Genomic DNA, 12,963 nt, shown 5'->3' on the forward strand with positions numbered 1-12,963 from the left:
GGAAGCACTTGGCGAAAGCCGGGCGTCTCAACTACGGGAACCGACGGGAGACTGAAGTGCCCAGCTCTGAATGCAACTATCCCGCCACAATACGGCCAGCTGCAGGACAAGACAACAAAAATCGCCTTTTTCCCATTAGCACTGGATGACAGCACAGATGCGCAGGCCACAGCGCAGCTGCTTATCTTTATTTGTGGCGTTAGCGCAAACTTTGAGATACGCGAGGAGCTGACAGCCATCCAGGGGACATACACAGGTATGCTCACTTTTCCAACTTGAATGAGTGGGCTCTGAGTGGTGGGACGGTGTGGTACCGTCGCTTACCTTCGATGCAGGAGGCGTGGGTTCGCTTCGACACTCGGGAGACCATGTTTGTATGTGTGAGTGTTTGTGAGCGAGTGTACCAAAAAAAAAAAAAAACAATGAGTAATTCTGGTTATAAATTTTGTCACATTTTATCATATTTGTTTTAGAAAACAAATATAATAAAAATCTACTGTGATAAAAAAAAAAAAAAACACACACAACACAAACACAAATAGTGGTGGAAGTAGTAAAATATTTTGTGGTACATGTGCTGTAACAGGCGGCACGATGGATAGCACACCTGCCCCCCAGTACTGAAGACTCGGGTTCGGGTCCAGGCTCCGGCCTTCCTGGATGGAGTTTGCTGTATGATGGAGTATGTTCTCCCCGTGCCTGTGTGGGTCTTCTCCGGGTACGCCGGTCTCCTCCCGCATTCCAAAGACATGCTTGGCAGGTTAATTAAGTCCTCTGAATTGTCCCTAGATGAGCTTGTGGTGTGAGTGGTTGTTCGCCTCTGTGTGCCCTGCCACAGGTGTACCCCGCCTACAGCCCAAAGCCAGCTGAGATAGGCTCCAACACTCCTCGCGACCCTTGTGAGGAATAAGCGGTCAAGAAAATGGATGGATGGATGTTCTGTATCACGTAAGTTTGATTTCTTAGCCTGCTTGCTTTGTGATTTTCTCTTTGGAAGTAGATGAGAGAAAGGAGCAAACAATGGTGCCGACAAGCCAAATGGAACCTAAATGTTTGAGAGACTGCTCATATTCGTCATTTAAGTAAGAGAGGTTCTGCTTTGACAAGTCAATTGAACTTTTACCTGTTAAGATTGTGCACGGCACAACAAAAAGTTAATGTTCAATGGACTTTTTTTCTGTGAAGATCCTGGAAAGTGTTGTTAATATTTGGTTATATGTGGCTTTCTATAAAACAATAAACGTTTACGTTTAGGCACCCTTTCAATCGCCATTTTTTTCTGTTACAAAGTAACCCCGGCCCCCCATCAGAAAAGGGAAACATTATGTGGCCCTCACAGGACAAAGTTAAGAGACCACTGCTGTACGGCATGTACCATCCTACACTATCCCCACAAACTGTGGATTACGTCAGTCCTTCAACTATACAAATGCTTATTTGACACATACTGTACTGTACAGCAAATGGTTTGTTCCATAGGAGCCAAAGACGCAAACATTTTTGTGAGGATATTATTGTAATTGTCTCAGCAGCTTGGTAAAGCTGGCCCAAGTGTAGCGGTACACTTACATTTGGCTGAAGTTTTCATTCCCTCTACTTCAAATGCAGGCTAAAAATATACAGTGTAAAGAGATACAGCCGTGCTGGAGGCTGATCTCATCCACTGATCCTAGAAATTATATTTTAGTCATTTAGAATCAGACATGACTGACAACTGTGAAGAAATGGTGCATTGCACTAGATGAAGCCAATAATCCTTTATTGGTAACCACCCAGCTAAATGGACAACTCAAGTGCAATATCCACCGACAATTGCGAGTCCCATCATTCAAACCAGATGGTTGCTGTAGTATCAAAACAGACCTGTCAGAGGCAGCATGGTGCCACATGTTATACAGACCTTAAGGGAATAAAACAAAGAAAAAGTCGAAGGAATAGAAGAAACTAGTAGTAAGTAGAAGGAATAGAAGAAACTAGGGAAATTGTTAGCTTGTTTATTAACTACATTGCTGTTGCAAATTTTATGTGTTGTCATTTTGTTGTTGTTTTGTTGTGAGTGACTATGAGGCCTTGTTTTGGGTTGATGGATGGAGGGGCATTCCCTCCTTGGATCTTCTCTGATGCGATCACTGATGGTGTCTTTGCAGAATTGATCCCAACGAAGTGGACGCGATTGTATGTGTGTACGTCGTTTAAGCCATTGCCATAATAAATATGCCAAAAATAGGCCAGTTTCCCACCAAATATAGTACTTTTCTTACAAAATACAACTAGGTTCTTATCACAGTCGTCTCAAGGAATAGATTAGCTGTTGTGTCAGGGGATCTGTCTTTGTCTTGAAACTGAGCGTGCAAGCTCTCAACAGCTTTCTGTGATGTGTCCTGGCAGGTAGTCCATGACACGGTCCCCTGACCCCCTGACACCAAGGAGATTATTGGGGGTCCAGTAGAGAAGAGCAGCAAAGGCAAAAAAAAAGGGCAAGAGTGTTACAGTTAGAAAGAGAGAAAAGGGGGGTCTTCCTTTCTTGGGAAACCTGGAGGGCATCAGGACATGTAATCCTCCCTATTTGTCTTTGATGTGATCACGCCCAACTGAAAGGATGGAGTTGACAGGTGGGGCGATCTGGAGTGCAATGGAAGCGGGGTTTGTGAGAAGAGGTTGACTGTGGTGCCAGGAGGCTCAGAGATGGGACTAACACCTTCACAGGCATGCATCACACCCAAATCGGTCGCAAGGGTCACAGGGGATTCAAGGCCACCACCAAACATACCACCAACCTGTGAGTTTGTCAAACAAGGTTAAATGTGAATATAAAGTATTTCTGACATACACATACTTTTAAGTCTGTCAATTCATTCATGTGTCTTCTGTGCCGCTCATATTTTATGGAATTATTACCATTTTTCATTATCTTCAAATTAATTCTTTAAATGTCAATATTTCTAGTTTTCATTTGTTATGTTGTCAGTAGTTTGTAGATTTACAAAATGATTATTTTTGCAGTGGTCTTATACACACATAATAGCCTACTCACAGAATCTGTAAGTTCACATAATTCAAATGTCTGTCTGTCTCTCTGTCCATTCACATGTAAATAATGTAAACATCCATTTGGCCATTCGCTTACACATATATCTATTTTCGTAGAGTTACCTGTGGTCAGTGTAAAAATAGGCGCATCTTAATTTTCGTGTTGGGGCAAGTCTAGTTTACCTTGTTTGGGAATTTGGCAGACTTGGTCACTTGAAACTAGACTATAATTTATACCACCTAGAAGCAGGTCTAAGTTGTGGCGCAAATTCATCCACGTTAGCCTGAAATTTATGCTAATCTTGCGCTGGGCATGAAAACAGGGCCCATAACGTAAACATGTGCCTGTTCTTTCAAGTATGTATTATCTGTCTGTCCAAACAAGTAGACAGATCAGATCCAGATATAAATTTATGAAAATGAATGTTAAAATGTGTTTTCTCATATTCACCTTTTGATGTCTAACTTAAATATTTGTAGTCTACAAACAGCAATAAAGGAATTGTTCCAAGTGTGTGTGAGTGTATCTCTGTTATGGAATAGTTATTACAGAACGCGTGTAATGACTTAACAAGACTGAATCAAATACAAATGAAGATGATTATAATCCAAAACAAAGAAATATTGAGGGAAAACCTCCCACATGTGCTGTAAAGCAGGTTTTGAAGGTCACAAAGTGGATTAGAACACCTTGCATTGCCACGGCTTTGCCTTTTTCATGCACACACGCACACACATACAAAGCACTATTTCGCAGTGGAATGCACATTTCTGCACTAGTTCCCACCATTATTACATCTAGTCGGCTGAACACTGGCTTATAAAGGTGTCTCTGTATGCACTGCAAAAATGAAATTAAATCCACTTGAAGCCTCACTATGCCATTCCCAAACAAACTTTGCATTCAGACCACATACAATTTCATTTGGACTTCAATAAGAATATGCCAGCACTCCTGACTCCAAAGCAAACCTCTAATTGTGTTCATGCTTTTAATTAAACCTGAGCTGAGTTAAGATCACAGTGTTAATGTCTGGGAGACAAAAACACAAGCCTGAACACTGACATTTACCAGCTCACATATGCGTCACCCTTACCCTTCTTGTAGTATAAACACAAATTGTGTCTAAAGACATGTCCTAAGTCAGTTAGGTTTATCATAGCTTGTGAGGATACACACAAATGAGGGATTGGCTGATGACAAGGTTTTTTGTTTTGTTTTTTGCACATAAAATATCATGCAGTAATAATATCAGTGTATATGGGATGACATCATACAAACAATGCTTGTGTGCAGTTCAGAAGGCATCTCCATAGCAATATTGATTTGTAATACTGCAAACATAATCAGCCAAACAGCCGTACCATGTGAAACATTTTTTTTGTTTGCGCAATAGATTATTTGAGCATTCATTCACACATTGACATTGCCACATGCCCACAAACGAGTTCTTCCTGGAACACGTTTCCCAAGTGAGGCATTTGAAGCAATTTAGTACGACCCACTTCAATGTCTTCACAATCAACTTTTGCAGGCAGGCAGTGACACGGCAGCAGGGCAGGCAAAGCAAGTGATTGTTGAGGTGAAGAGGGTCCCGAGAGACGGCTGATATTGGCCCATATCATGACAAAGCCTTTACAGTGTGCCGCTATCAGAAATCCCCCATGTACAGTAGGTCCGTTAAGAGTTGTTGAGAGTCAACAGATCATATCAGCGACACAACTGGAACCATATATGCTTTAGCATAGGTGTCAAACTGAATCCCTCGAGGGCCACAATCCTGGAGGTTTTCGAGGTTCCCACTTTCAACACAGCTGACTCAGCAACCTCTGCAGGAGCCTGATAATTATCCTGATCATTGAATCAGGTGCGTTGGAGTAGAGATACCTCGAAAACATGCATGACTCTGGCCCTCGAGGACCAGATCTTGACACATGTGCTTTAGTGACACTGCATTTGTTTACACCCAACAAATGTGTGTCCATTATTACCATGCTGCAATTTCACTTATTAGCAGAATTACAATTTATTTGTTGTCAACCTTAATTTTTGTGTCAGATTGATCTGCCTGAACTGATACTAATTTGTCTTTTGAATAGAAAGAAGTTATTTCCTTGAATTTTCTGGTAAGCTATCGGCAAAATGCTACATTAAAAATGCTAACATGAAGTCGGCCTACTGGTACTGAGGTTGTTGCTGCAAATGTCTGTTCATTAATTATTCCATACAGAACTCAAATGTTGATTGATTAGGGCATTGTTTTCTTTTGTTTGCTGATAGTGTGTTGTATTTTAATTTTGTTAGTGTTGGAGGGTAAAGGACCCAGGTGCAGGGAAACAGGGCGAGGAGGCAGAGGTGCAATCAAAAAGGGATTTAATTAAACAAAACAAGGAGGTAAACAATGATCTAGCTGAGAAAAACAATAACATCCAAAAAACAAGCAAGGCAAACCATGGGGGGAACTTCAGGGCAAAAAACGGGCAGCATGACATGAGGGAAACACAATGAATTGACACGGACAGCGGGGAGACAAAAAACAAAATGCACATACACTAATTGACAATTAGACACAGCTGGGCAAAACACACGTGGAAGAGGATGCTGAGTTGTTGATACATGAGGAAGGACAGGCAAACACAGGTGGACATGACAATGCTTGACAAGACTAGGGAGGCACACAAGAACAGCAAAACAAAAAACAGATCATGGCTGAAACTTAAAGAAACATGAGGATAAACTCAAACAAAACCCACTCAAAACTAGAAACCTGACAGAGCAAAAACAAAAAACAAACCAAAACCCAACCCAAACCATGACAAATTTATGTCAATTATTTTATGAACAATATTTTTACATATCCATCATCCAGGTGTTGCTTTTTTTGGTCCTCTATAGTCCATCTTGCAGGTGTTCATCAAACACACAATTTGACATCCAAAACGCTTCAGCAGATTGCAAGAGTGGACTGAATGCTTTCATTTGCCATACATGAGAATTTGGTTGTTACACACAGGCACACACAAACACACACACACACACGATTTTCTGCCATATTGAATGAGAAAAGTCTGCGGCAGACTGTATGAGCTGAAAGAATCCCCTTCCATGAAATGACTAAAAAGCCTGGAATGTGAAGGAGGATGGAAAAAATGAATATATTGTGCATATTAGCAAGAAAAGAAAGACTATTGTGCAAAGGGAACCCCAACAATTTACCCACACACACAGTTTTGTTTTGTTTTTTGTTTTTCCAATGTACAATTTTCTAATGAGACCACACACAACTAAATTATTGCTAATGTGTTCTTTACTGCTCATTCAGTGTTTTCAAGTTGACCAACACAACACACCACAAACATATCAATGTCTCTGCCGACAATTGCAAACATCCTCCCCCGAACCAGATGTCTGCCCATGTATCAAGACAGACTTGTAAGAGCCAGCTTGGTGCCACGGGGTATTTAGACTGGCGGAAAATACAAACAAAGAAGAAAAAGTATGAGTAGCAGAAGAAATAGAAGAAGGTAAGATCTTAACTGATAACTACATTGTAGTTGCAAAGCCTACTCCGTGTCATCTTTACTGTGGTGAATAACTCATTGGACGTTATACAAACACTCAACATAACCACTTGAGTCTGGTAGTGAGAGCTTCTTCCTTATTGACTAGCTCTGTGCTGACCAAAAATACTAGAATTTGTGCTCTAAAGCTAATCTGTCTTTCACGCAGAAGATTACAGGAGTTTACATACGGGCACACTATTAATAAATGTTCCTTTAAAATGTAGTGTCACGTTCAAAAGCTTTCAAGAGGACAATACCAGCTCAGGTAGGTAACATTTTATTTATTAGAGGGACAATGCAGGTCAAAAGGACACACACAAACACACTATCACGTACACAAAGAAAGCTGATGAGTTGAGGTTACCGCGGAAACGTGGCAACACGCCTTGTTATCACAGCGGCAACATCTGTGATTACCATAGAGGAGCTTCCAAACATGGTGAGTGTGCAAACACACACACAAATCAAAGCTGGAACCTGAACAAAAACATGAAGCAAAGTACAGTTTGATCAGATGTCACAGGATTACCAAAGCTTCTGGATGACAATGTTCCGCTCTCTCAGACATTAGCTCATATATTTAGGATATCTTGACATTATCGTTCATTATGTGGAGCTCCTCGATCAACAGAAAATTGATTTTACATTTCTGTTAGTGACTCTACAGAAATATAGATATTATGTTTTTGATAAGTCAAACATACTGTATGTCTATTGATGTCATGTTTCGGTTTTGGGGGGGTTGGGTTTTGGTATAGTTTTGGGTGTTTATGTTGTCTGTTGTCCGGTTTTGTCTCCCCTAGTCTCGTTATCGTTAACCTTGTCCACCTGCATGTGTCTTCCCTTCCCAGTGTGTGTGACCTATTAGTGCCCTCTGCCTGCTGTTTCCCAGGTGTGTCTTGTTAGTGCGTCATTAGTGTTGTATTTAGTCAGTGGGGGTTGGTTCACACATTATGGTAGCATTGTCTTGTCTTGTTCTGGTGTGCTGAGCTTTGTTAGTAATGTTTGCTATCAAGTTTAGTTTCGCAATGTCTATGTTTCTCCACGTTTAGTCAGGTTCATCCACGTCTAGTTAAGTGTCTCCACGTTTAGTCAGGTTTATCCTCGTCTAGTTAAGTCTCTCCATGCCTAGTCAAGTCTCTCCACGTTTAGTCAAGTGTCTCCACATCAACACAAGTCTGCACGTCAACTCAAGTCTCCACGCGTTCTGCCAAGTATGCCATGCCAAGTCTATCCACGTCATGCCACGTCTGTACACATCATGTCCAGTCTGCACATGTTCCGTCCCGTCCTGTCCTTCACCCTCTTGATCAATAAAGTTACTCTCAGTCCTCTTCCGGTTATGTCTCTCTGCCTTTGGATCCATCTCCCCTCATCCACCCGCTCCACACACCCATATCATGGCAATTGAAATAACTTCAGGAGTAAGGCAGAAGAGCACTCCAGGAATTGTTTTGTCTACAATTGTTTAGTGTAATTTGCGTTGAAGCTTCTATGATATAATACCATGGTGTTGTATATGAAGATATTTCCTCACTGGACGATCAGAACCATTCATTATACATTTTCATTTAATGGACCTGCGCCGGCTGAAATTGAGAACTAATGACCTCGGAAAGTTTTCTGCTGCAGCCCGTTTAAGAAGCAAACTTGCTGGTGATGACAAATTTAATTAGTTGATGCCACTCTTATTTCACATGTTGCATTCCCTTACGAAACGAAAATATATTGCAATATATAGCAAAATATCATGCAATACATTTAGCGATATATTCCCATATATGACATTTAGTATTTATATTTCACTATATATTGCAATATATGCATAGACAATATATGTGTATATATTGATAAATATAAAAAATGTATTGCAGTCCAGACCAAAAGGAGCACTATATTTTTACGTGTAACAGATTGTTACAACAATATACTGTAATATATGTGTATGCGTGTGCGCTCACATATTCCCACTATAAACTGTACAACATTGAGAAAATACAATGAAGACAAAAAAAATTGCATAATGAAATATTTATTTTTGGCCACCTTGAAATATACTTCCATTGTTTTCAACCCTCCACACTGGATCTTGGACGTATGCATGAATACAGACATGGATGTTGTGGCAGATCAATTAGCATACATTTTCTTTAAAAAAAAAAAAAAAAAAAAAAAAAAAAAAAAATCAAATCAAAAATCTGTATTCAACTATGAAATTCCCTTTCATACCAACTACATTTTCAACATTAAACATCTGGTTCTTCTTGGAATATATTTTCTTTTCTATTTGGATCGGTCCATTTTCAATGTTTATCATAGCCTAGCTGCTCTGTAGCTTTAGCTCGTTTGATAGGATGAGATATAAATAACTACATTTACCAGAGTGCTCAGCGCGAATGACAACCAATCATAGCGCACGCAATGTCTTTGGCGCATGCGCAATGTTAGGCGCGAAGAAACATTTGAACGCGAGACTAGAGTATGCCGATTAGCTCGCTCCCGGCGACGGTAAAAGAATTGCCCGGAGCAGAAAATGTCAAAATATAGGTTCGGACTTCGCCCTCGTTATCAACTGGATAATTTATTTTGACCCAGTTGCCATTACAAACACGACGTATCTTGTTCAATGTCGCACAACTAACAGCAAGAAGCCTGCTAATGGATGGCCCGTCGAAGATGCTGTTGTTCTTCAGTTAGCAGGTGAGTCGCTCTTCTCAAGCACAATTTATCACTTTTCTCCTTCAAGTTAGCGTTGCCTTATTTAAAAAAACAAAACAAAACAAAAAACGCCAAAATGTTTGTTCTGTTTAGTTTAGCATACGTGTATCCTTGTTTGACTATTTTAATCATTTATTCTGTAATATTTTTTCCAATTACATTGGTGTTAACATTGACATTAAATTTGTATTTGTTAATTAATATAGAAAAAGAGGCTACACTGAGAGCTGCTGTCTAGCCAGGAAAACGACGTCCTCATCAGTGATCTGCAGAGCCAGATCAAGGCTTTATGTAAAGAAAATTCAAAACTGTGAAGCATGGTAGTTAAAGGCGAGTATTGAGCATTATGTAATTCATTATTATTGTACATCATATGGTATTTAGACAACTATAGCCTGAGGCTGATTCTTAATGTGCTATCTACATCTAAAAAGCAGTCGCCAATTATTGGCATGTGTAGTCAGATAGGTAGGACCACTGTGGATAAAAGGATGAACGAGCATGATAAACTGTGCATGGAGTCGGTGTCTACTCTAAATTACTCCAGTTATAATTATTTGATATGTCAACTGATGTGTGGCTTCGTGGACAAAGTTATTGACTGTCTGTATAATCTTGTACTTTAAAAAAAAAATAGAAATTCCTGCTCTGTTGGTGGAGGTGAAAAAGCTAGTTTCCCACAACACCGCGACCAACGAAAATGTTGACAACCGCCCCACCAAAGATGCTGTTGGACCAGATGCTGAGAGTGACTATCTCGGCGAAACATCACTTTGCATACTTCGCGGACCCACACAAGTAAGTACTGGTATTTGAATTTCTAACATTAGAACTTATAGCATTATTGCTTGTGGTGTTTTTCTCTTCTCTTCACATTCTAATTCAATTGAATTTTTATTTTACTTTTGTCTATGCCAGGTGAAAATTGGCAAAGATGATGTCACTATCTCAGCACATTGTTGGGAGAGTGCAAGAGCTTGTACCACCCCCAATGGTATGGCGCGGGTGCTGCTGATGGGTCTCTTTGATGTAGAAGTCCTCCTCAAGTCGAACCTGAAAGGAGGGCGCAGCAAGTTGGATCCCAATTCAGAGCGTCGACAGGCTTTCGACCCAAGGAAGCTTCAAGCTTTGAAAGGTAAGAATTTGTCAGAGGTAGTTTTGAGGGCACCTCTGAGAGTGTGGACTTTTTTTCTTTTTTTTTTTACATTTACAGTGAACCAGAGCAGGACGTATGGGTCAAACTCTGTCTGCGAGGGCCGGAGTCCTGCAGGTTTTGGATGTTTCCCTTCTCTAACACAGATGGTATATGATTAGCTCATCAGCAAGCTCCTGTTGATTGGAATCAGTTTGTGTTGCAAGAGGGAAACCTCCAAAACCTGCAGGACACCGGCCCTCGAGGACCGAGTTTGCCCATCCATGTTGAAGTAGTGGGGGCAGAGCACTGATTTGTATATATGACTGGATAGCCGATAAGCCACGACTTTTGTAGCCACAAGGCTAACATATTGCTCCTCTCTAGGAATGTTTCTCAGCATATGATCCTATACATTTACAGAATCAAAATTGAAGAACATTTGAGACCGTACTTGTAGGGGTGTTAACAAAAAAAATCGAATCGATTCAATAGGCAGCCGAATCGATTTTTTAACATCCATTTTTGATGGAAAAATATTCAACAAAACGTCTAACTTTCACACCTTTAGCATGGAAGAATGTTATATTAATGGAACATTAAGCCTTAATATTTTATTTCAATGCTGTTCAAACATGAAAAATGTTACAACCTGTTTGTTAAATACAGTGGCTCACAGTTATAAGACTGAAATCTTTCAGTGTACAAGTTTACTGAATGGTATTTTCTAAATTTGAGTAAAAAAATCGCAACAATCGACTTGCAAATTCATATCGGGATTAATCGGTATCGAATCGAATCGTGACCTATGGATCGAATCGTCAGGTACTAGGCAAGTCACACCCCCAGTACTTAGTAGAAAGAGCCTGACTTGTGATTTGAATTTGTTAAATATAAACGAGGACTTAAGACATTTTACAACTTGCCTTAAGTAAATGTACAATTGATATGCTTAATGATGTTTACAGAAGGAAACTTGTATATTTTTTATTTAAGAATTATACCTGTAATTCAACAAAAGATTCCTCTGCCAAATCTAATATTGGGGTCTAAGGAACTGAGCAATAAAAGAAAAAGGGGTCTTCAAAGCAGCATATACCATCCACTTGTTAAAAAATAGTGACCATCCCGCCAACCTCTACCCTACGAGCTGTGTATGTCTAATCTGTGCATATACGTACAGTTTATACAGTTGTCTGCTCACGAGATGGGAGGAGTAAGATGGCAGTCTTTGTCTTCAACTGCTTGCGCGGGCATGTATGGGCTATCAGCTATCCAGTAATATACACAGACAGTGGGGCAGACGGACAGAAAACAGAAGGACATGGGTGGGTAATCACAGTGTTGTTCTGTTTAACAGATGCTGTTGTCCAGCAGTTTCCCGGGGCCAAAGAAGCTGATGTGAGAAAGTCCATCAATAATCGAATCTGTGAGCTAAGACATCAGGTGAAGCGGAAATTGTAAGCTTTATAAGTATTTTCAACTTGTGTATTGCACTATTATAGGATAATAAATAATAATAATAAATAAATTTGTTTGTACTTATACAAGATTGCACTTTCAAGAATTTGCACTGTTTAATGCTGTTCCTGTGAACAAAGTACATGTCTGCCTCAAAATCCTGTAGTTTTTTTTTGCTTTTCTTTTAAAAGGAAATAAAGGTGAATTTTGATAAATGCCTATTAGTCTGTGTTAATGATTTGCCCATATACTGTTTGTTACACATTTCTATATAATTACACACCTATTCTATAATGTAATAAATATATTAATGCACATATTTTTACATATTTATGGTACATTCTACCATATATTTTCTCATATATTTTTACATATATGTTCATATATTTCTCCATATATGTAAAATACATTGACACATACATTGAAAATATATGCAACACTATATCTTTACATATATTACCAATACATTTTCCTGTATAAATTACAAGGCATGACTGGATATTTATGAATATATAATTAAATATATTTTGGAATATATAAACAAATATATTATATCTTATACTCAATATATTGTGATATATGGAAAGCGGCAATTTTTTGGATATTTTGCAATATATTACAATATATTACATGAAGATATAATATCTTGTGTAATATATTATCACTAATATAAAATTCCATATATTTACAATATATAATATATTGTTGTATATACTGGGAAATAATATATTTGAATATGTTGCAATATATTTCAAATAATATATTGGTAAATATATTTTCGTTTCGTAAGGGTTATCAACACAACAATCAAAAGTCACTACATTCATGTATCATGCTTATTTAAAAACATTTGATAAATCATAAGGTGATTTAAAGTGACAGAAGTTCAGATAAGGCTATCAAACTTATGACCTGTGGGCCGGATCAGAACCGCAAAAAGGGGCACCTCATAAAAAAATGAGTAATATCATACCAATAAATCAGCCATCTACAATCAAAACATAAATTCATAACTGCACAAGCAATCCTCAGATGAGCAATGCAACTTCTACATGGAA

General features: G+C 39.0%; 2 protein-coding genes across 2 annotated transcripts in view; one reads left to right on the forward strand and one right to left on the reverse strand.

The window, feature by feature from the left end:
- sema3b (sema domain, immunoglobulin domain (Ig), short basic domain, secreted, (semaphorin) 3B) overlaps positions 1–12,963 on the reverse strand; it is a 365,064-nt gene that overhangs the window by 178,739 nt on the left and 173,362 nt on the right. The gene's annotated exons all lie outside the window — the stretch shown is intronic.
- LOC144014864 (uncharacterized) lies at positions 9,086–12,124 on the forward strand. Its single transcript, XM_077515169.1, has 5 exons — positions 9,086–9,294; positions 9,519–9,642; positions 9,950–10,110; positions 10,231–10,447; positions 11,805–12,124. The coding sequence occupies exons 2-5, from the start codon at positions 9,630–9,632 to the stop codon at positions 11,906–11,908; spliced, it is 495 nt and encodes a 164-aa protein (XP_077371295.1). The 5' UTR covers positions 9,086–9,294; positions 9,519–9,629; the 3' UTR covers positions 11,909–12,124.

This window comes from Festucalex cinctus, chromosome 2, assembly GCF_051991245.1.
Source record: "Festucalex cinctus isolate MCC-2025b chromosome 2, RoL_Fcin_1.0, whole genome shotgun sequence".
Lineage (NCBI taxonomy): Eukaryota > Metazoa > Chordata > Actinopteri > Syngnathiformes > Syngnathidae > Festucalex > Festucalex cinctus.

Coding starts and splice junctions, on each gene's coding strand:
- LOC144014864 (XM_077515169.1), top strand. Junction 10,111..10,230: donor TACTTCGCGGACCCACACAA/GTAAGTACTGGT, acceptor TGTCTATGCCAG/GTGAAAATTGGCAAAGATGA. Junction 10,448..11,804: donor GAAGCTTCAAGCTTTGAAAG/GTAAGAATTTGT, acceptor TCTGTTTAACAG/ATGCTGTTGTCCAGCAGTTT.